The 22,149-nt window shown below is 55.1% G+C and overlaps 2 protein-coding genes across 10 annotated transcripts in view; both read left to right on the top strand.

Moving 5' to 3' along the window:
* Positions 1-17,339, top strand: part of SCN2B (sodium voltage-gated channel beta subunit 2) — a 36,881-nt gene extending 19,542 nt beyond the window's left edge. For all 6 annotated transcript variants that reach the window (XM_089915621.1, XM_089915623.1, XM_022559112.2 and 3 more), the window contains one exon: positions 636-17,339. In XM_089915621.1, the coding sequence (XP_089771747.1) occupies positions 636-835 (200 nt within the window). In that variant the 3' untranslated portion in view covers positions 836-17,339. The remainder of the gene's footprint in view (positions 1-635) is intronic.
* SCN4B (sodium voltage-gated channel beta subunit 4) overlaps positions 9,827-22,149 on the top strand; it is a 48,064-nt gene continuing 35,741 nt past the window's right edge. For 2 of the 4 annotated variants that reach the window (XM_089915617.1, XM_089915616.1), the window contains exon 1: positions 17,451-21,794. In XM_089915617.1, the coding sequence (XP_089771743.1) occupies positions 21,372-21,794 (423 nt within the window). In that variant the 5' untranslated portion in view covers positions 17,451-21,371. Of the gene's footprint in view, positions 9,948-13,939; positions 14,043-17,450; positions 21,795-22,149 lie in introns of those variants that run through there. The other 2 variants (XM_022559109.3, XM_022559110.3) reach the window with 2 other exon arrangements.

Genomic DNA, 22,149 nt, shown 5'->3' with positions numbered 1-22,149 from the left:
GGACTAGCTGGGGCTCCTTGGGAGAGGCTGTGCCCTCCTGAGGGGTGGGAGCAACAGCATGTGCTGGGTGGAAGGCATCTGTTTTACTCCTTCCCTTCCTTGAGGACTATGTCTCAGGGAGTCCTGCTGATGCTATCCAGCAGGATCACGATCTTAAGAATCCCAAGAGCAGCTTTCATTTATTGGACACTTGCTATGTCTCAGTTATAGCTAGGGCTAAACTCTCTAGATGCAATATCTCACTTCATCCTCATACAACCCTATGAGGGAGGTACTATGATTATTCCCATTTTACAGATGAGGAAACTGAGGCTACGTAAGGTACCTAAGGTCACACAATTAATAAATAGTACAATCAGGACTCAAATTGGGTCCATTTGACCTCAAAGTCCATCCTCTTGGATACTGCATTATATTGCCCTCCCTGGGGCTTTTAGGTGTCCTGGGATTATGGGGTGGGTGGGGCGCTTAGAGGTCCATGGCCTGGGTTGATTTTTGCTTTGACTAGAGTGCTTTCCACGGAGGAGAGTAAAGTCAGGACCACCCCACACCTACTGCAGGGAGCAGGGGCCAGTGGACGAGGCTCCCTTTTCCAGCCCTAGGGCTCAGCTGGTCTGTTTCCTCTCCTTCTCCAGAGCCCCCTGAGCGGGATTCCACTGTGGCCGTGATCGTGGGCGCCTCCGTCGGGGGCTTTCTGGCTGTGGTCATCTTGGTGCTGATGGTAGTAAAGTGTGTGAGGAGGAAAAAAGAGCAGAAACTGAGCACGGATGACCTGAAGACGGAGGAGGAGGGCAAGACGGATGGAGAGGGCAACGCGGACGATGGCACCAAGTAACGGGCGGGCGGCCGGCCCTGCAGCCCCTCCCTTGCGTCCTGTCTCCCTCCCACTCTCCGCCCCGCACTGTGTGCCCCCGCTTGCCCTCTCTTGGTGTGCTTCTCTCGAACCAGGATCCCAGGGCTGACCTGGGGCCTCCTGAACCCCTCCCTTCGTATCCGCCACCCTGCACCAAGAGAGACTCACCTCTCTTTGATTCGAGAAACCTGCCGTGGCGTCTGGGATGTGTGGGCCCTGGGGGGAGGGAGAAGCGGGCTCAAAACTGCCAGCCTCTGAGAAGAGGCAGGAGGCCTGTGGGAGGGGTGCAGAGAGAGAAGGGGGAGGGTGGGCAGTGGAGGAGGAGGAGGCCAGCTGTCCAGTCTGCCCAGTGCGTGGACTGGTCCGGTGGCCGCTTCAGAGGGGACCTGCAGGTGGGACGGGGCTCTGCGGGCTGCCTCTAGAAGGCCTGGGGTGTGGCATGCCTCTGCTCCCAGAGATGCCCCTAGCCCTGGGCAGCCTTGTCACGGGGGTGGTGATGGGTTCCTATAACTTGGGGGTGTGTTGAAGGGATGACCGTGCGTTTCCTGGGCCTTGAAGGGAAGGAAGCTGGAGGCAGCTGGAGACAACCTTGGCCCAGGGAGCTCTGCTCTCACCTTTCTCCTTCAATAGCTACTACCACAGAAGCCTCTGGGTTTCTGTGCGCTTGCTTAAGCCCTTGGGATTTTTGGCAGGAAAAGTACCAAAGGGCTGCTGAGCTAGGCCGTGGGGGGCGGGGAGTCGTGTTTCTCCAGGTGGTGGTCATTTTTCACCGCAGTTACCCACTCACAGGAGGCAACTGCAAAGTTAGCTGAGGGACGAGGGGCTGGGGGCTCCGTTGTAAAATGGAGTTCAAGGTTGACTGCCTCCTCCCCCAGGGTGGCCACCATCACCTGGGCCAGGAGCAGCTGAGGTGCGGAGATAAGGAGAGAGGGGGTGGGAGCCACGTCAGAGGAGTAGGTGTGCAGAGCGGGGGCCTCGCTGGGGCTTCTGTTCAGACTTTCCCCGTTACCCTCAGCAGGGTTTCATCTGGCTTTTAGCCCTGAGGGAAGCCTGAGGGGAGCCCTGTAGCATCTGAGACCCTGTGGCCATGTCATATCTGGAGCCACGTCACACCCTCCTCTGCCCCGACAGTTCTCTCTGGGGGGGAGGAAAGTAGCATTTGTGGGGAGCCAACTTTCACTGCCATTTTACTCACATGAAGAGGGAATTGCTCAAGCCTCAGGAGCGGGAGAGAGACAGAGAGAAACTACCTTGGAAGATCCTCAGAGATCAGCTAGCCAAGTCACCCATACTACAGACCGGGAGACTGAGGTTCAAACTCACAACCGAGGGGCCTGCTTCTCCTCTGGTTCCTCAGTCTCCAGGTTGGATGAATAGAGCCACGCTTTGCCCAGTGGGAGGGGCCTCTGCAGACAGAGAGATGAAGGAGATGAGGGGAGGGAGGTGAGCTCCTCCAGCCCTGCTCACCTCCCTGGAGCCCAGCCCCTCCAGGCTGTGACTGAGGCAGTGATGGGGTGATGGGAGTGGAAGGGCAGAGCTGCTGGAATGCCCCACGCCCAACCCAGGCTGACCCTCTGCAGCACTTCCCAGCCTTTCTCAGAGCTCAGGCCCTGCCCGGGCTCAGGGGGTCGGAGCCCAGGGCAGGAGTCTGGGGAAAGGGGGTAGAGATGGGACTCTGACAGCTTCTGGGACCCCTCTCTGCCTCTGCCCAGCAGATGGCCTTTTTGGGGAGAGAGTAATAGCATATGGGCGATTCAGTTTAATTCACTTCAATTCAACATCCATTTATTGAGCACCTCCTATGTGCCAGGCACTGGGCCAGGTACTGGAGATGTACACAAAGCCATAACAGAGCTGGGAACTGCTAGGTCAGCACTGTGGGGACCAAGATGAATTTTTTTTTGGTGCATCTAATTCCACCTCTGCAGCCACTGCTTCCAGGGCTGGAGTAGGAGAAAAAGGAAGAGATTCCAGAATCTGGGCCCTGGGAAGGGGGGAAAGGAAGGAAAGAGGGAAGATGCAATAAGGAAGAGGGTGAGAGGCCAGACAGAGTGGAGGGTGGGCAACCAGCCTGAGAGCTCCTGGGTGGGATGAGTCCAGCTCACCTGGAAATTCTAGCTCATCAGTACCTAACTGCCAATCAACACACTGCCAATGGGGGTGGGCTAAGCCCCCAGGATGCCTGGGGTAGGTGGACATTGCCCATCCTTGGAGCCAACCAGCTGAGAGGGGAGAGATGGGTAGTGGGCACCCTCGTTCCAGCTGAGACCAAGAGTGGTTGTAATAACATGTCTGCAGCTTGCAGATTTCACTTTTTGGCAACTTCTGAAGTGCTCTCCTCTTCCGGGATGAGTGAGGATCTGTGTGGATGCTGGGAACTTTTCTTTTTCCAGGACTCATAACATTTAGGGAAATTGTTTGCAAGATTCCCTAGGTTTATTCTAAGAAGTCCTAACTCTCTATAAAGAAGCCCAAGACTTCTGGGTTCCTTCCTTTCTCTGCCCTGCCCTAGAGGGTCCTAAGGAGAGCAATGCCTCTCCCAGGGCCTCAGGCGCCCAAGCAGATGGGGGTGGGCCAGGAACCACCTTGGTCTCAGGTACCCATCCTCATATGCACTTTCTTCCCGAGCCTCTTAGAGGCTCTTCCAGAGGCCTCATAGAGCTGCCTCCCCCAGGGCAATGAGGCTGGGAACAAAATGGAGCTTCTGTGAGTAGAGGTGGGAGACTGGTGAGATGTTTCCACAGCACCCTGCTTTCTAGTGTACACCTCTTCCTGCACCGTGGGGCTCAAGCCCTACTTCTGGCTGCATGTTCCCATCACTGTGCTCTGCTGGGTTCAGTCTGCCGGTTTTCTCGACAGCTCTGCCTCTCCTGCTCTCTTGGAACCCCGTATCTGTCCCTTTCTCCTAATTAAGGGCCCCTGTAAAGAGAGATGGGCTTGCCAACCCATGGGATTTAGCTCGTAGGAACAAAGCACACTTTTTCAGGACTGAAATGCCTTGAGGTGCCTTGGAACTGGCTTTGGAAATAGCTATCTGCCCCCTAGCTCTGGACTAATCACAGTTATTCCCAATGTATAAAAAGGAAAAGCTGGATCCATATTTCTCCCTGTGAGTCTCCTTGGTGAGGTTGGGCTGGTAAGTATTTGCAAGGTCAGGTTAAGCAGGTGGACAATTGAAAATGCTGGCCAGGTCCAAAAGACAGTCCCAGGCCATAGGAATGGCTTGGTGCAATTGGAACGGGTGATGAATGGAGAAATTTTTCTTCCTACATACGTCTTAAGGATAGAAAGCCTGTGTCTCTTGCTGTGCCTCTTGCTGATGTCTTCCTTTATTGAAGCTTGCTGATGCGTTTGTACATAGTCTATATATAGGTAGAGATATATTATATATACAAATATAAAACATCTCACTACATCCACCCCGAAAGTTACGTTGAGGGGGCAACAATCATTTCTCAGTGTTTTGAGTTGATTCACCAAAGGCAAATTATGGAACATTCTTATTGCTCTTTGTGCACTTGGAGGGGAAAACACAACTACTTATGCACTTTCTAGGATTTATGTGCTATGTGGTAATGGAAGAGGTGGTGGAGAGAGAAACTGAAATGGTCCTCTGTGACCCAACTGCTGTGATGTGTCTGCTTTGGGGAGCAGACAGTTTCTGTTGTAGTTTGTCTCGTTGCTTGGATTTATTGGCTGCAATAAACAGATGGTCTCCCCTGAACATCCCTTGAGTGTGACTTTTTTCAGGGGTGCAGAGTGGGGCAAGTTGAGGCGGTGCCAGGATTTTCACAGGGAGTCCTGTTGTTCCTTTCCTGGTGATGCTATTGACACTGCTGGGTCCCCATCAATGATGAGATCATTCTGCTCCCCTCTTGTTAGATGTTTCCTCTTTTCCCCTCATTGCCTTCACAGAATCCTGGGGGACTCCATCCACCTTGAAAGCACCCTGGGGACAGGGTGGCTAAACACCCACTTCTTGGAGGGCTCTTGGTTATTTCTGGAAGATGACAACACTTTATGCCCCCAAGGCTAACCGTCATGCCGATGTTGTCTATTCTTTCCATGGGTGGACGGGCCATCCTTCCTGCCCCCTGTTTCTAAGCTGTGTCTGACTAGGCAGACATCTGTTTCATCTGCTCTGGGCTCAAGAGGAATAGCTGACAGCTGGTGCAGAGTCTGCCCTCATGCAACTTCACGGATGAGGGTGGCTGCAGGGAAGAATCAGGTCGCTCATGTCCCATCTGCGAACTGCTCTATCCTAGTTACGTGCTGCTGAATCGGCCCTCAATTCAGGACCAAAGGCAACCACCTGGCCCAGGGGCTCTGCTCTCCCAGACAACCCAGTCTTTTTCTCTCTTGCCTTCTGGTTTTGTATCTCTTTGCACTTTTCTCTTTCTTACACACACACCCACACACCCTCGCCAAGGAGGCTCACCCGATAAGAAAATCCTCAGCTTTCTGAATGCAAGGGAATGCTGAAGTGCTTGGTTTCTACTTTTCTCATGGTTTCTTTGTCATTTCTGCCTGCTCCCTGGTAACCCAGAGACCTTCGCCACTGGTTTAGTGGTCAGATGCATCTTAGAATATTCTAGGAGTAGCCTAACGTTCGTAGTCCTAATGCCGGCAGCTGCTACCCGAGAAAGAAGCCAGATAGAAGGTGGCAGTGTTAAACAGAGGTGGCTGGTGTTTGACAGAACCAAAGGCACCTTGGTTTAAAAGGATGTCTGCCCTTGGAGCCCCTGAGTCCTTCCAAGGATGGGATGTCAGAGAGGATGCTTCGCTACTTAACAGATAGGAAACTGAGGCAGGGGATGTGGACTCAGGTGCTGGGGATTCTGGCTGGTTCCTTCCGGGTGGACACAGCATCTAACTCGGTCCAAGGCTTCTCCCCCAGAGCGCTTGGAGGACACTGTGGAGCTGGGCCTGGCTTCTGGGAGGACTGGGTTTGGCTCAGGTGTCTCCCCTAAACTGATGTTTTGGGGCTCAGGCTGCTTGGGGCCTGGTGAGGTAGTTCTGATTGAGGAGGGAGCTGCCGTGTGCGGGAAGGGCTAGCTCCCACCCCGCAACTCAGAATTGCTCACCGGCTTCCTGCGTCCCCCACCTGAGGTGCTGGTGCCTCTCCATTCCCACTGTTCCTTTGCTTCCCGCCGGAGCCCCTGCAGGGCTCAGGCACAGCCATCGGCCTGCCCATGGCCGGCTGCCCCGGAATAGTAGTCTGTATGCGGAGCCTCTCAGAGTCCCTAGGACAGGTTTTGAGGCCCAAAAGGAGCGGGGGAGGGGGAAGAGTAGATCTTTACAACACCAGAGATGGGCGGGATCCCGGGGACTACTTGGCCAAGTCTCCTGATTATCCTGAAGGGGAAACTGAGGACCAGGTCGGGGAAGTGATTTGCTTAAGGCCACAAGATGAGTCAAGGACAATCCAGGATCTCCCAGCTGGCTCCAGGCCACCTGTTCTTCCCACAGCCCACACCCAGTCTGAGCCTAGCGCTCGGCACAGCTCGGCACAGCAGCCCACACCAGCCCAGGCTCCTGCCTGCCCCTTCCCAGTGGGCTTGAGTTGAACAAAAAGAAGCCCCCATGCTTCTTGTAAGGGCACAGTTTTGAAAGCTGAGGTTCAGAGAGGGAAAGTAATTCTCCCAAAGTCACACAGTAGGCTAATGACAGAGCTTGGTTTTAGTCGCCATTCCGAGGCCCATTCCACACCTCAGCAGAGTGCCTTTCCTCATGCTGGTTTGTATATGGTCCATCTTAGGCCACTTGTCTCCCTCCCATGTTGCAGGTGTTGTGCTAAAAGACTTCAGGGGAGAGGAAGCTGGGGCAGTGCCTGGTGGGATATGGGTTGGGCAGCTGGGTGCACAGGAGCACAGGTCCCCACTGAGGTCTCCTGCCCTCCGCCTTTGGCACTGCAGGGGCTCAGAAGGTCCATGCTGGCAGGGCGCTGCGGGCACTCTTCTCGGATGGCCATGGTGAAATTGACCCTGAAGCCTGCCAGGTTCTAGTCATTCCTGGCTGCCTGCTACCATGCTGATGTGCAGGGTACCAACCACCTTTTAGGACAGGCTCCGGCCACCCAGTGTTTGAGAGCTCCAGAGGGCCATGGGGAAGGAAGCCCATCTTAGAACTATATCCTGGCATCGTGACATGGCCCATAAATTTGGTCCTAAAACAGATTAGCCTAGGACCCCACTCCTCTGCAGGGCTGAGGAGGCCTCTGTCTAGAAAAGGGAGAAAGACTGCGGGAGGGAGGTGGTGGGAGTAGGTGAGTTGGGAGTAGGTAGCTTGTAAAGCAGCTTCTCCTTTTCTCTGGCAATAATGACTTTGAGAGTCCACGAGGTGCTGGGAAGGGGGCCAAGTGGACACTGGGTGCTCAGCTTGGCTACTTTGGAGTCCATGAGAGGGGCTGTCCCTTACAGCCTTGGCAAAGTCACTTTTATCCCAACTGCAGCTGCCTCTGCTTCTCAACTGCGACACATTCCCTGTAAACAGGTGGCATAGGACTAGAACTGTTTGCCTCAGCAGACTGAGACCCTCCTGTGGGCAAATGGGCAAAGGAAGGGGGCGTGTTCCTCCCGGAGAGGAAGTGTGTGTCACAGCTGATGGCTAATACAGCGGGTGGGGCTGTGGCCACAAGGAGAGGGATTCGCCTTGACCCATTCTGCCCCAGGGCGAAACATTAGGGCTGGCGGACAGAGGCAGATATTGATCCAATGGAAGTCAGAGCTGTGCAGAGGGTTGAGTTTCTCTGAGGTAATGAGCTCCCCATCCCGGAAGGTATTCAAGCATAGCTTGGGGGTGTTGTCGAGAAGATTCATATGTCAGGGCATACTTTTAGACGCTGTCTAAATTTACTGACAATGGCCCTCTGCAGCCCTCATTTTAGGATTCAAATGATAGAAGTAGGTTTAACTCTTGCTTGCCTGAAGATAAACAGGACACATGAATGGGCAAACTCCTGTCCCTCTGCCTTGTTACTCAGTCACGCTCTACCCCAGGCTGCCTCTGCACTCTTCTACCTGCTTGCCCTATTCATCTTTACCCGACTTAGCAATGGTGGTGGGGAGAGGGTAGGTGGCGAGCCCCTATTCACAGTGAGAAATAGGCCGGGAGAGGGTGGAAATCTGGAGTTAGGAACCCTCAGGAACTTCTTTCCAAAGATCAGGCCAAGTCTAACTTGTATCTTTGGCCCTCCAGCTGGGGCAAAGCTTCCCCTGTCCTTCAATCAAGACTGTAGAAAATGGTGACAATCTTTTCAGCCTTCTCCTCCCTTCACCCTCCCAGCTTTGTCAAAGTCTTCAGCCTTCCCATCCTTGTCCCATAGCAGGCTCACACCCTGTGGGCTCTCCACAGGAGCTGATGCTCTTGGGAAGGGATGTGGGATGGGTGGGCTCATATCTAGCCTCAAAGGGTTTGGAGGGTGGGGCCAGGGTGGTAGCAGGGTGAGTGACAGCTGGCTAGACTAATCAGGATGAACACCATTTACTGATTAGCTACTCTGTGCCTGGCCCTGAGCTCAATATTCTATGTGTATCAGCTGACAGTACTCAGGACAACTCCCCAAATATGCATTCTTGTCTCACTTTTACAAATGAGGAGACCTGTTATACTAAGTTATGGGTACACTCAAGGTGACACAGAAAATAGCAGAGAATTCAAACCCAGGGTGGAGCGATGCCAAAGCCATCAATCACATCAGGCTGTGATTGGGAAAGGGCAGTGGACTGGCCTCTTGCAGCCCAGAGACCTAGGAGTGGGTGGGGGAAGGGTGACTGGGAGCCAATCTCAAAATGACCGTGGACAGCCAGAGATGGGCAAAAGTGTTTGGAAGCAGAGGCAAAGGCTTCCCAGTGGGTCTCTAACATCCCACCTCCTGCCTGGCCTGGCCCCTGACCCCACAGCTCTGTGCAAACAGCTCTGGCTCCCGCTGGCCACCCTCTCCTCTCCTGGTTTCTGAAAACCTATAAAACCTTTTCTTCACCTGCTGACGAGTTGTCTCCATCCCTACACTTCCTCCTCGGCCTGTGTCTCACTCCAACTTTCCCAGGTTCCCCTTCATTCCAGGCAGACTCTCCCCTGCTCCCATGCTTCTTCCCTTCCTCTCGGCCATCTCTCCTGACCTTCTGCCCCTGCCATATCTCCTCTTCTACTCCACATCCTCTCTCTCCTCTCACTTTGCAAGATCCACTGCTCTCACACTAAAATATTCATAGCGGATGGGACCAGAACACTAGGGGAGCCCTGCCTGGCGCTCTGCACCTTTTTACGCTTCTGGTTTGGTCAGTCTGTCCCAGCGCCCAGTTCAGCGGCAGGACCAGGTCTATGGTTCCAGGAGGACATCTAGCCATTCAGCTGACTAGGCAGTCCCCCTACAATGAATGACAAACCTTCCCAATGCCTCCGACCCCCAGCCCTCCTGAGCCCCCATCCTCCCATGATGGACAAGCAGTGGGGCATGGTAATCCATGAAACACAGAGGTAAACACAGCTCTGGGGTGCTGGGTAGGGTGGCTGAGACCCTGCCATGGGGCTTCACGCCCTACCCCAAAGTGGCCCAGAATAAAGGGATGCCCAGGACTCACCCCATCTCTGAGCTGCAGTGAGGGAAGCAGACGCCTGCTCCTGCAAGGGGGCACATGCCCCTCTCCAGCTTGGGACTGTCCAGTGAGCATCTCCTTGGTCAGGATGTTTTAGCTCCCTCCTCCCTCTGCCCTCCTCCTCCCAATGAGCTCATCTGTCTGGGGCTCCCCACCCCCCTTTGCCTGAAGGGATGTTTGGAAAGAACCTGGCAGAAAACAGAAAAAGAGGAAGGAAGGGATGGAGGAGGTGCGTGAGCCCAGAGCCCTTAGAGAAAGTGGAGATGGGTGAGGAGAGCTCAGGAAGAGTTCATCGCTGCTCCAAGTCAGATTCGAGGTGGGCTGGGGAGCAGCGGGCGAGGGGGCCAGTACTGGTTCCTTGCTGGGCTGCTGAGCCATGTGCCTGCGGGTTGGTTTGGTGCATGCTGTCCTGTTAACCCCCTCAGCACCTGCCAAACTTCAGTGGATGCTGAGACTGTGGCTGAGGCAAGTGAGCACTGAGCTGGAGGGCAGGAATGGTGAGTCGGGATGGGCAGGGAACAGACCTAGGTGCATTAGAAGGAGACACCCAAACGCCTGGCCAGGTAGCATCCACCCAGCCCCAACCCCAGAGGCAGAAGGATTTGGGAGCATTCAACTTTAAGTTACTGTATGCAGAGCATCCCGGCTCCTGCAGTTCCACTGTCCTGAGGTTGGGGCCCTGTTGATAACTGGGCTATAAGCTCCTGGTGTCGACCTGAGTGATCTGAGGTCAGAGGGAGAGGGGCTGGGAGGTGGGGGCATTGCGGGGGGGGGTGGATCCCTGCAGAGCTCCCTCTTCTCTGCCTCTCTGAGCCGGGTCAGCGTGGCTGCCGTCCAGCTCCGTTACCTGCAATGCCCCGACAGGAGCCGAGAGGGCTTATGCGGGAGGCAGAGAGGCAGGCAAGGGCAAGGGCAATAGGGGAGCCAGAGGGGGAGGAGGCTCCCTGCCAGGCTCTTATTACTTAGAAGGAACTCCTCCCAAAATAGCTCTGGAGGCCTCACCAGAGCTCTCCCTTCCTCCCCTGCCGGGGTCTTGGCTAGCTTTCTGAGAATTGACAGAGATGGAATCTTCCACCTACCCGCCCCAGTGTAGGTGGAAGGTGGGACCACCCCCAGGGTTGAGTACCTGCCTGGGTAAAAGCATCTCCCGGAGGCTGGGAACCGGAGCTCGACCCCCATTTCTGCCCGTGTCACTTCCCCTCCACACACTGAACCTCATACCTGCGCTGCTTCCTAGCTCCCATCCTGGCCCTGAGGTGGAGGCGGAGGGCAGGAACCCAGAGGCTTGCCTGGTCTCAGAGAGGACTGTTGGACTAACTGCTTCAAAGACCCTGAGCCCTCCCCCGCACACCCACCCCCCTGGAAAAATCTCCTTTCCCCTTAAATCTAGGCCCCATCTCCTCCCACCTGAGAACAGCTTTCTGGCAGCTCCTTGGCTCAGGGTCCAGTCCGTCTCTGCATCCCTGAAAACTTGCTCTTCGAGGTATCTCTGAGCCAGGCTGCCCAGGACCTGAGTGTGCAGGACCCCACCACCACGAAGCCAGCCTGCTGGGCACAGCGGGGACCTGTGTCCAAACCACCATCCTGCCCTCTAGGGACTTGCAGCCGGAGGCGCAGAAAGGGCCAAAGTGCCCATCCATCTGATGGATGCACTAGGGTTTTGAGAATTTTTGAGGAAAGTGCTCTCTAAATGTAAAATTCCTCTAGCCGCTAATGCATCTTTCAAGCACTTTTTCTGCCCAGCTGTGGAGCCCTCCTGCTCTCTAGAGGAAAGCTGGGGGTGTGGAGGGAGGGAATCAAATAATGGGGCAAGTTCTAATTCTGACTTTAAGAATCACTTTCTCTGTGACCTTGGGCCACACATTCTACCTCTCTGGGCCTGTTTCTTCATTTGGGAGGCGTGTGGGTTTCGTAAGAACCCTTCCGGCTCTAGGAATTGGTGAGCAGCGAGGCAGCTGAGAAGGTGGAGGGCGCGGAGGAAGCTGGCACCTTTCGGTGTCCCCAGGGTCTAAAGATATCCAGGGAGTGCTGTCCCCTCCCTTCCCCTTTCTCTGGGCAGGGGTCACTTTCCTTCCCTTTGGCTCACCTCCTGTCTCAAATCAGCCTCCGGCTCTGAGAAACTTGACCCCTGCTGTAAAAATAAAGTGGGCAGTGTGGATGTCTGGCCCTGTGGATCTAGTGTCTGGAAGCTCCTGGAGAAGGAGGGGGTAAACGTGCAAACTTGGAGACAGGAAGAGTCTTAGCCTTTTTAGGGCCACAGACCTCTTTGAGAATGATGAGAGCTAAAATGTACTGCGGGCTGACCCTATGCCTAGAACTCTGTTAGCACTTTTACGTGTGATAATATCTCATCCAGTCTTCATAGGTCCACATCTGATGTTTGTGAGGCCTGGGGCAACTGCACAAATGATAATTACATATATGTCTAAATATAAGTTATGAATCAAGATAACAAAGTGTTAAAACTCATCTATTATCCTCCACCTTTGATGAATTTTCCTCAGTCTTAATTTTAAGGCCAGGCCCAAAAGCCATTCCCTGGTCCACTCTTCCCTGGTCTTGCTGGGACAGGGTCTCTCATACATGCCTGGGAACCCTCCATCTGCACGTCAAGTTCCATCCACTTCCCACCCTCTGTAAACAGCTGCCCTTTGCCCCGGCCTGTGGGTGCACATCCGGCATGGGCAGCTCCTGAGAGGATTGACCCAGGGAAGAGGCCTGCTCGGAATCGGGTCACGTGAACAGGGAATTCCAGGGTCCCGGATGTTCGGAGCATGGTCTAGAAGAGGAGGTGTATAGACTACCCTCCCTTCTGTCCCAGGAACCACTTTTCCAGTGAGGAGGCGTAGGGCCAGAGGAGGGCCAGAGTGAGGCCCTCCAAACTCAGGAGCCCAGGGCTGAGGCCCCTGTTGCCCAGGTCTAAGGGTGGCATTGCTCTTAACAATTGCATGAGGTGAATATCGTCCTTTTCACCATATTACAGATGAAGCGGCTGCAGAAGGTTGCATAACTTGCTCAAGGTCATACGACAGCAAATGCTGGAGCTGGGACTTGATTCCCCAGTGCCTAACTCCAGAGCCCCTATACCACTATCACAGCTATACTGAGCAAGCCTCTCTCCTGGAAAAAAAGAGAGACATTCAGCATTTCCAGTACAACCTCAAGGGGTCCATGATCTCTGAAGCCCCCCAGGGACCCCAGGTTAAGAAGGTGGGCGGTGCGGGGGCAGTAGCAGAGGTCAGGCCATGAAGTGGGAGCAGGTTTCCAGGTCTGAACCAGTCTCCAGACAGGCAAAGGTTGGAGGGTCAGGACCTCAGACAGGCCCTGTGGTGGCGGGAGGGGGCTGGGATGGCTGGGAAGGGGCTGCTGAGAAGGATAGCAGACATGAGTCACCAAACCACCCCAAGTAGCACTAGTCACTTGTAACTCAAGAGGGTCTGGGAAAAAGCCCTCTGGCCTGGCTGCGACCCCCACCAAGCCCGGACATTTGCCCTGGGCTCCTCGACCCCCACCCCAAAAGGGAGGCGAGGCCAAGGGAGTCCTCCAGGATTCTGAAGGACTCAGGACACCCTTGGAGGGGGGTAAAAGGGGAGGGTCCGAGGGGGGTGGCCTAGGTGGGAAAAATGAGAAGTAGGGGTGCCGCGGGAGGGTGAAGCGGGGCTTGGACCCGATCGGTGGTGTCTGGCCGATTCCCTAACTAGGAGCATCATGATTTTCGAGGAGTCCATGAAGCAGTGGGAGAGGATGGTGGGCGGTGACGGGGGTAGTTTACAGTTGGAAGCCGGGTTCCCGGGACCCTGCACAGCGGGGCTCCGCGAGGCTGCACACTCGCGGGTCGGCGGCCGCGGCGGGCAAGCCCGCACACGCCCGCCGGCTGCTGCAGTGCTGGCTGCGGGCATCCGAGCGGTCCCTTCGCGGCCCCGGGAGAGGGAGCCGCTACCCTACTCGTGTTCCTCAAAGCAGAACATCACAGCCTTCCAACAGCCGAAAAGCTCCATCTCTACTCGTCCCCAAACTATCCTCCTAATGGCAGCTCAGCGCACGGGATGATGCGCGCGGCTGAGGGCGGCCCTGCAGGGCGAAGCCGCAGCCGCCCAGCCCGAGCCGGAGCGGAAGCAGGGGTGGTGGTGGTGGGGCCGGTACGGCTGGCTCCCGGGGCTCGGGGACCACGAGGCGGGGGCGCCCGGGGCTCCGCGGCGGCCACCGCCCCTCCTGCGGCTGGAGCGCTTCCAAAGCAGAGGAGCAGCGTCGCTCGCGTCTGCACTAGCTCGGAGGTCCTGCTGCTCCGGGTCCTCCTCCTCGGGCCCCTCCTTCTCCTCCCTTTGCCCTCCGCGGCTGCTCCCGCAGCCGGCTCCTCCTCTCCCTCCCTCCCCCTCTTCGCCCTTTCCGCGCCAACTTTCCCGAGCCCCGGCCGGCGGCGCACGGCTCCCCGGCAGCCTCGGGGCCGACTGCAGACCGAGGGCTGCGAGCGCGGCTGTGACCTGTGTATCCTGTCCCCGCGCCCCTGGCGCGCTCGGCAGAGAACAGCACGATGCCCGGGGCTGGGCACCGAGGCGCAGCCCGGGCGAGATGGCTGGGCACTGGGCTTTTGGGTAAGGCAGCCCCGGCTTGGTTTCTTCTGCCTCTTTCCCCCACCCTTCCCCCACCTTCCCCCAGAGGAGGAGACACTTAGAAGAGCAGCGCCTTGGACGGGGTGGGCTTTGGAGTTTGGCACGGAATGAGCATCGCGGCTACCGCTTCTTGCCGGACGCGGGCTCGGACTGCTGAGCTCCCTGGGGACCGTGCGCCGTCCCCTGCCCCATCCGGCCAGCCAGCCCCGAGATTAGTTCTTTGCTGTCTGTGGTGCCTTCAGCCCCGGGCTTCTAAAGCTGAATCTTGGGGCCCAGAGTTCGGAGGTTTAAGCGTGCTGGGGGAGGGTGTCTTTGCCTTGGGTGTAGGGGATGCCAGGTGGGTTTGCATCCCAACGTGTGATTGTTCGGATGCTGGTTTCTACCTCTGCCCAGAGACGTTTGCAACTTGGATGCTCGTTGCCCAGGCAGTAGCGTGCACCAGTTGGGGGTGGGGGAGCTCCCCTTCCTCCTGGTCCTTTTTCTGTTTGACTCCTCTGCTCTCTACTTCCCCCAGTGCCCATTGCCTTCCCTGCAGACTGGATGGGGTTGAAGGGACTTGGAGGACAGTTCAAGCCCCTATTTATTTATTTAGTTGTTTTTGGCCCACGCCTGCTTGCGGGATCTTATTTCCCGGACCAGGGATTGAACCCGCGCCCTCGTCAGAGAAAGCGCGGAGTCGGAGTTGTAACCACTGGACCGCCAGGGAATTCCCCAAGCCCCCTTTTAGGAAGTATCTTATCTCTCTTCTTAGGTAAAGATTCCATGGGGGTGTGGGGGAACCTGTTTAGCCTGCTCCTGGCTCTTCATTTTTGGGATGAGTATGAAGACGGAGGGGGCACATCCAGAGGACACAGAAGGAACAGATTATTATCTATTAGTATGCACGCGATAGTTTCGAGCGTCAAACTCCAACAGATTGGGGGATGATATTTATTAAGGCCAGAATGTAATCGCCTCATAAATCATAGCTGGATTTCAATGTAAGCTGACTCCATCTCTGGCACCTGCACCGCTTCCTGTTTATATTAGTCACATTTGGCTTTTGGCAGCTCCCCCCTCATCGGGTCAGGCACACCATGCAGGCATTTGGGCTGAAAACAGGGAGACAGAAGCCTTTAAGGGCGGTCACTGCTGCTTCTGCAAATGTAAACTGTGTGCAGACCTGTCGCGTTGGCATCTGGTGGAGGAGGGGGATAGAGTATGTCTTGCACCCAGGAGCCACTGATTTTATTACATCCCCACAGCTGGATAGAAGTCACTGGTGTTCTCTCTTGTACCTTAGGCACAGATGTGCTGGTTTCACAGTGACCCTAGGAAGTGGGCCTCTGTAGGACTGAGGCTCCTCTTCATGGGCTAGGCGCAGTGCCACTCTACACTAGCTGCCCCTCACCCCATCCCTGATCAGCCCGAGTTCCCACTGTGGCCATGGCCGTTTTATCCTCAACTGCGAAGTTGAGGGTAAAATGGTTGCCAGTCCCTTCCTAAGCATGTAACTGGTAATGTATGTGTCCTACACACCCCTTCCTGTTCCCTGATTTGCTTAATTACTGTGATATCTGTGTAATTATCACTTGTGAGGGTGCTATGTTGCCCCACCCTCTTTCCCTTGGTATGTGTTTATTAAGGGCTTGTTTGATGAGAAGGCAATTAAGGAGAGGGTGCTGAGTCCCACTCAGAGGAAGGAAAAGGAAAGGGTAAGTAAGGAGTTCATGGAGAAGAGGATGGGAAAGGGGGGAAATGGAGAAAGACCCCAGGTTTGAATCTGGAACGGGGGATTTGTTCTTCTTCTGGAGATGCAGGCCTGTGGGGTCTCCCAAGCCCTAATGCCTGCCGTGGCTGGTGGGACCAGCATGCTAGGTAGACCCCAGGTACAGATCCTCCCACTTTGCCCTGTTGCTGTGGGTGTAGGGCTCTCTGCATAAGCCACGGGCTGGCTGCACCAATGCACCCGTTCCGTGGCCTGCAAGAGGAGGGATGGGCACTCTGCTTGGACTTGTTTGCAGAGCTGGTTTTGTTGAGCATCCAGTGTTGTCTCAGGGGCATGTTTCTATCTCGTCAAAGCCCCTCGGTGTGGGCCGGAAGGAGGCAGGTTGCCTAGGGTGAGGGAGCTGAAATCTTTCCTCTGTCTCTGGGTCCAGGGGCCTTCCTGGCTCAGCCTTGCCCCCCCCCCACGGCCCCCAGGGCCTGCACCCCAGGAGGGGGTCTTGTCCTGCTGACCTCGGCCCACTTTCTGCCTCCCAGCTCTAACTTTGAGCCTGTCTGACTCCCCCGAGGGCCAGAGTGTATCAGCTTCCTTATTAAAGTCAGCTGTGATTCCGCCTGCCCTGCCAGGAGAGCCCTGGGAGCTAAACTTAGAGAGGGCACCACGCTGACCCTCTTTCCTCCCTCCACCCCAAGGTGGGTGTCACTGTCCCCGGATGTGGGAAAAGGTGGCAGAATGTTTCCGCCTTGGCATTTGCCTTGGAAGGTCTGATGGTAGCCCTGAGATCCCTGCTGGTGTATTTAATGATAACATTTGCATGTACCCAACACATTTTTACTTTAAATGGGAGGCCTGAGTCAATCCTTAGACAAAACCGCAGCACCCAGATGATATAGGAGGGGGCCGATCAGTAAATAGCAAAGGAAATGGCTGCTCTGAGAGTGGCTCCATGGTTAGGGTCTTTCAGTGAGCAAAGGCAAGGCTTAGGGGCTTAGGATTGAATTCCACAAGATCATGAGTAGGAGGACTTGTTCATCAATCCCACGATGCCAGAAAGAGGCCCTCAATCTGAAACACACTCAAGAAATTCTAAAGAGTTTAGTTTGGGACAAAGCAAAGGAAGCCCTTCTTTATCTAAGGAAATAACCACATGGAAATAATTACCTCCAAGAAGTAATACAAGGTGAAAGTATAAAACAGCGTGTGAATGGCCTGGAGATATTGTTGACTGACACTGGTCATTGAGTTGGGGTGCCTTGGTTACATCTAGACCTGTGATGGGGGCCACCTCTGTCTCCCTCCCTTTAAACACTATCCTCCACCTGCAGAGTGCCCAGGCCAGAGGATGGACTCACTGACGCCCTTCTTGTGTTTTTTTTTTTTTTGCGGTACGCGGGCCTCTCACTGTTGTGGCCTCTCCCGTTGCGGAGCACAGGCTCCGGACGCGCAGGCTCAGCGGCCATGGCTCACGGGCCCAGCCGCTCCGCGGCGTGTGGGATCCTCCCGGACCGGGGCACGAACCCGCGTCCCCTGCATCGGCAGGCGGACTCTCAACCACTGCGCCACCAGGGAAGCCCCCTTCTCGTGTTTTATAAGCTCATGTTTTAGCTTTATACCAAGCTCAGAAGGTAGGAAAGACAGCCATCCCTGGTTTGGGGCTATGGCACCTCTGACTTTCTCAAGGTCAGCAGGCAGAGTGGGGCCTGCCTTGTGTCTGCTGACCCATCCACCCTGGCTGAAGCACCTCTCGGGGTCCTCTAGTGGATTTATACCTGCCCCTGCTCCCTCCTCTCCCCGCAGCGCAGGCTCACAGGGGAGAAGGTACAAGAGGCAGGCCCCTGGGCTTTCCTGTGCACGAGTCTCCCAGACACAGCCGGCAGGACTTTTGCCAGCTGGGAGGGCGTGCTGTGGAGAAACCAGGCTTGTTTGGCCTCTCTGATGCCTTAACTCGGGCAGGGCTCTGAACTTCTCCGTGGAAACGTCTCTGCCTTTCCTTTGTCCCCTCCGGGCTACGATGGAAATGGCAATGCTTCACTCTGAGAGTCGGGGAGTCCCGATTGTATTAGAGTTAAGTCATCCACATAGGCACACACTAATCAGGCAGAAATGTGCACTGTCGTCAGCCAGACCTTAAAGAAATACTTTTCTCCTCTGTTCTGGACTTTTTTTTTTTTTTGCTTCTATTTAAAGCAGTCAAATAATTTCACTTTTGATGTGTATCTTTGGCGCTCTTGGAGAGCCCATTCTGGCTGAGGTTGGGGAGAGGGATTTGGCCCCTGACTTGCGTTCCCCGCCACCTTCCCCAGGATCCTGAACGCTGGAGGCTGGCGGTGTGGTGATCCTTGGAGCACGTGCTCAGGCCCCAAGGGAGCACTGTAGCCATCAGGAAGCTGCCTTCTCCCGAGAGCTTCCCTGTCACAGCTCTGCACTCTGTTCCTTGGTTTGCGGGGGCGGTAGGGGGTGAGAAGCAAAGCTGGGGTCTCCGATCAGAAGGCCATCTTCTAGGCTGGAGGGTGGAATCTCATGTCTGGCTCCCATCCCTAGATCTCTGGGGCAGGGGGTTGGGGGAGGGGAGAGATAAAAAGAAAACCAAGAGTGCTAAGGAGAGCTTGGCCCTGACAGCACCGTTCTCTTGGAGAGGCACCGTCACAAAGGGGTGGACAGCAGAGTGCCGTCGGTACACTGCTTATTCGACTCACCAGTTGTGTGGCCTTGAGCAGGTTAATCTCTCAGCCTCTTTTCTTCATTTTGAATATTGGAGATAAAAATAATAACTAACTACCTCATAGGATTATTATGAGGATTAAATGGGACAGTGCATGTAAAATGCCTGTCCTATTTTATAATAGGTGCTCAACTCAGATTCACCATTTATTATGTGGCCCTAGGCAAGTGACTTAACCTCTCTGAGCCTCAGTTTCATTGCCTGTGAAATAAGAAAAATGATACCTACCTTTTGGCATTCTGATAAAACTTGGAGTTAACAGGTAGCAATCCTCTTGCACAGTGGTTCTCAAAGGGTCATCCCTGACCACAGCATTCCCTGGGACCTTCTTAGAAATGCAAATTTCCAGGCTCCATTCTACGTGCTAGATCAGTAACTCCCCTGCAGAGCTAGCTGTAATTGCCCTCCAGGTGATTCTGACGCTCTGTGAATTTCAAAGCCACTGCTCTAGAACAATTCCTGGCACAGAGGAGCTGGTCAAAGAATGAAGGCTAATTGAAATGACCTCTCAGCACTAATTGGAACCCAGCAGGTGGGCAAACCCTGCTGCTTAAGGAGGTAAGGAAGGGCTTTCTTGCTTTGGGGCTTTGGGATGCTAGAAATGTCTCTTTTTTTTTTTTGGCCTTAGGTGAGTCACCTAACCTGTCTATGGTCAGTTGCCGTCTGTAATAGGGAGGTATTACAGTACACCGCTCATGGCATGGATGTGAAGGTTAAATGTGCCTGGCACATAGTAATTGCTGAGTAAGTATCAGCAGTTGTTGACAGTGGCAGGGGATCCTGGACCCGGGGTGTTATCTCTGAGCTTCGTGGTAAGAGCAGTCCACTTTGCCTTCAGAAGTGAAGTGGACATGAAGAAGCTGAGGGGGACCCTGAGAGCAGAGTTGGGCTGCCAGCTCTCCTTGGAGCTCCTCTTATTTATTTATTTATTTGGCTTCGCACAGCATGTGTGATCTTAGCTCCCCACCGCCGGGGAACTCCTCCTCCCCTATTTAAAAAGCATCACCCATGTGGTACCAGGCATCATTATCTCATGTGGGCAAAACAAGAGGAAGCTGGTTTATGATGTACCACGAGGGAATTAAGTTTGACAAAAGAGGTCCTTCCCTGAGAGTGAGGATGGGAGAAAGAGCAAGGTTGGTGGCCTTTAAAACAAAGACTGACCCTAGCTGTCTTGGGAACCAGGGCAGTTCTGGGAATTGCCTTTAGAGCTGGGAGCTGACCTGGCCTGAGAAGGGTTCTCAGGTGGCTCGGCCACTAAACCCAGTCAGTTCAGCCAAGTTTCCTCCCATTTTAGGTCTTGGTTGTCCTGTCTCTAAAATCAGGCAGTGGCAACTTAGTGTCTGTAACATGGATCAGTCTGGATCCTTTAGCTCGTACACTCTGGGAGCTCTAGGCTGGAGGTCCAAGTAGTTGAGAGAAATTACAGTCTGGGAAGAGATGCCGGGGAAACTTTGGCATAGGAGTTGGTGCAGCCAGATGGATGCTCTCAACTGCCCACTAGACCTGGGGTCAGACCCCAGTTCAGATTTCAACTGCCTCTAGAAGTTGTATGACTTTGGCCAAGGCACAAGGCACTTTGCTCTTCTGAGCCTCATTTTTCCCACCTGTAAAATGTGATTAATAAGACCCCCTTACAGGTGTGAGGTGAGGGTGATATGAGATTACTCACACATAGCCTTAGCAAGCATCCCGGCCCAGGAAAAGGTCATTATTCTTAGGATCACTGGAAACCTGAGAAGGACTCCCTCTGAGTCCTCACCCAGGGTGACCCTGGGTGCCTGGTTCATCTAGGGGCAAGGAGAGCTACTCTCTGATTCCGACACCCCTCTTCCCCATGACCTTGAGGTACGGTGGACTATCCTCAAGGACTTTGTAGGACAGGAGGACCAGGTTTCCTTACAAGAACTCATGAGGCAGAACCCGGGGGCCACGAGTGGAAATTCACGATTGCCACCTGCTCAAGCGGTAGGGGTGGTTTTGATGCGAGGGTGTGGGAAAGAAGCAGGGGCGGGGGTGTAGGGCTCGGGGGATGTTCCCAGGACAAGAGGCCGCAGTGGGGCTGCGGGGAGTGGGGGGCAGGATGGGCCACTTCGGGTCACGAGGGGACGGAGTGTGCAGCGCCCTCTCCAGGCACCCCGCTTGCGTGCACCTGGTTGCCCGCAGTCGGCTTCCACAAAGCGTCTTCCGCCCTCACTTTCTCTGCGTTATTGCTTTATCCGTTCGGTTCTCGCTGCTGCTGACCGATGCCCAGACGTGCTCTGTTCCACCCCACCCCTCTGGATGCCATCCCGGTCCGCCCTGTCTCCCTTCTCTTCTCGGGGTCCCGCTCGGTGGTTCAGCAAGGTCCAGCGCGAGGCTCCCCTCTGCCTCTCCGCCCCTTGGGGCCGGTGGGAGCCGCCAGGGTCGGTGATGAGTGGCTGCTGCCGTTTTCCTCTTTTTCACCTCACGGGACCCCCTCAGCCTCCCAATACCCCACCCCCAATCCCGGAAACGTAACGGGGATGCCGCGCACAGCCCTCGGGGAAATTCCCAGCGCAAACGGGAGGCGCGGGTCCTGTCCTTGGGGGCGATGCAGGGACCGCATCCGCAGGTTAGGGGGCGAGGACTCGCGGCATGGAGGCAGGGGCCTGGGTTTCCTGGGTTGGGGTGACTCCTGGTGGTCACTTAGAATGCCCCAAGGGCTGCTAACTGGCTCGGAAGTCCATCCAGCTCAGCCCAAGCGGGAGAATGAATCACGGCGGTGGCCCAGGCAGTGTACGTTGAAGTAAAGAGAACCATCTTCCTGATATTGACACCAAGGGTGATAGAGACCTCCCAGCCTGACCAAGCCACTCCACCCTATCCGAGAGGTCCCTTCCAGGCCTCCAGCCTGGAGGTTCCGATGGTTTTTTTTTTTTTTTTTCTGGTACGCGGGCCTCTCACTGTTGTGGCCTCTTCCGTTGTGGAGCATAGGCTCCGGACGCGCAGGCTCGGCGGCCATGGCTCACGGGCCCAGCCGCTCCGCGGCATGGGGATCCTCCCGGACCGGGGCACGAACCCGTGTCCCCTGCACCGGCAGGCGGACTCTCAACCACTGCGCCACCAGGGAAGCCCCCGATGGGGTTTTAAGGGAAGTGGTGCCCCTCACACAGGTCTCTTCCTGGTCCCTGTGTCCCTGTCGCTGGAGGTATCTGTGGGAAAGGCCACTACCATCTACGCTGTCAACGGCACGGAGATCCTGCTGCCCTGCACCTTCACCAGCTGCTTTGGCTTCCAGAACCTGCGCTTCTGGTGGTCCTACAACAGCAGTGATACATTCAAGATTGTAAGTAGGCGGGGAAGGGACAGGACAGCTCAGATCCTCCTCCCTTCCTTGTCGCCTCACCCCTGCCTCCCATCCCAGGCTCTGGTCATTTCTGGCCTGACCCCACGGTGATGGTCCCCAGGACCTTTCATCACCTTTTCTCCCAGTATTCTTGTCGGAGCCTGTCTAGAAGGATCTAAGTGGGAAGGATGCTTAGATTGTATTGCCAGAATTTGGGGTCTGTTGGAATTCTTGGCTAGAGTCCTCTGTCTGGTGTGAAGAAATACCTGAAACTTGGTTAGCTTGTGTAAAAATTAATACTTTAATATAAAAACCGGAGAGGCAAGACCTTTGGGAGACTTGGAGAGGGGGAATG

This window comes from Delphinapterus leucas, chromosome 7 (genome assembly GCF_059928025.1).
Source record: "Delphinapterus leucas isolate spDelLeu-1000000601 "Yukka" chromosome 7, BTC_Dleu_Yukka2, whole genome shotgun sequence".
In the NCBI taxonomy this organism is placed as follows: Eukaryota; Metazoa; Chordata; class Mammalia; order Artiodactyla; family Monodontidae; genus Delphinapterus; species Delphinapterus leucas.
Note: the sequence above shows the minus strand (reverse complement) of the source record. Positions and strands in the feature narration are given on the sequence as shown.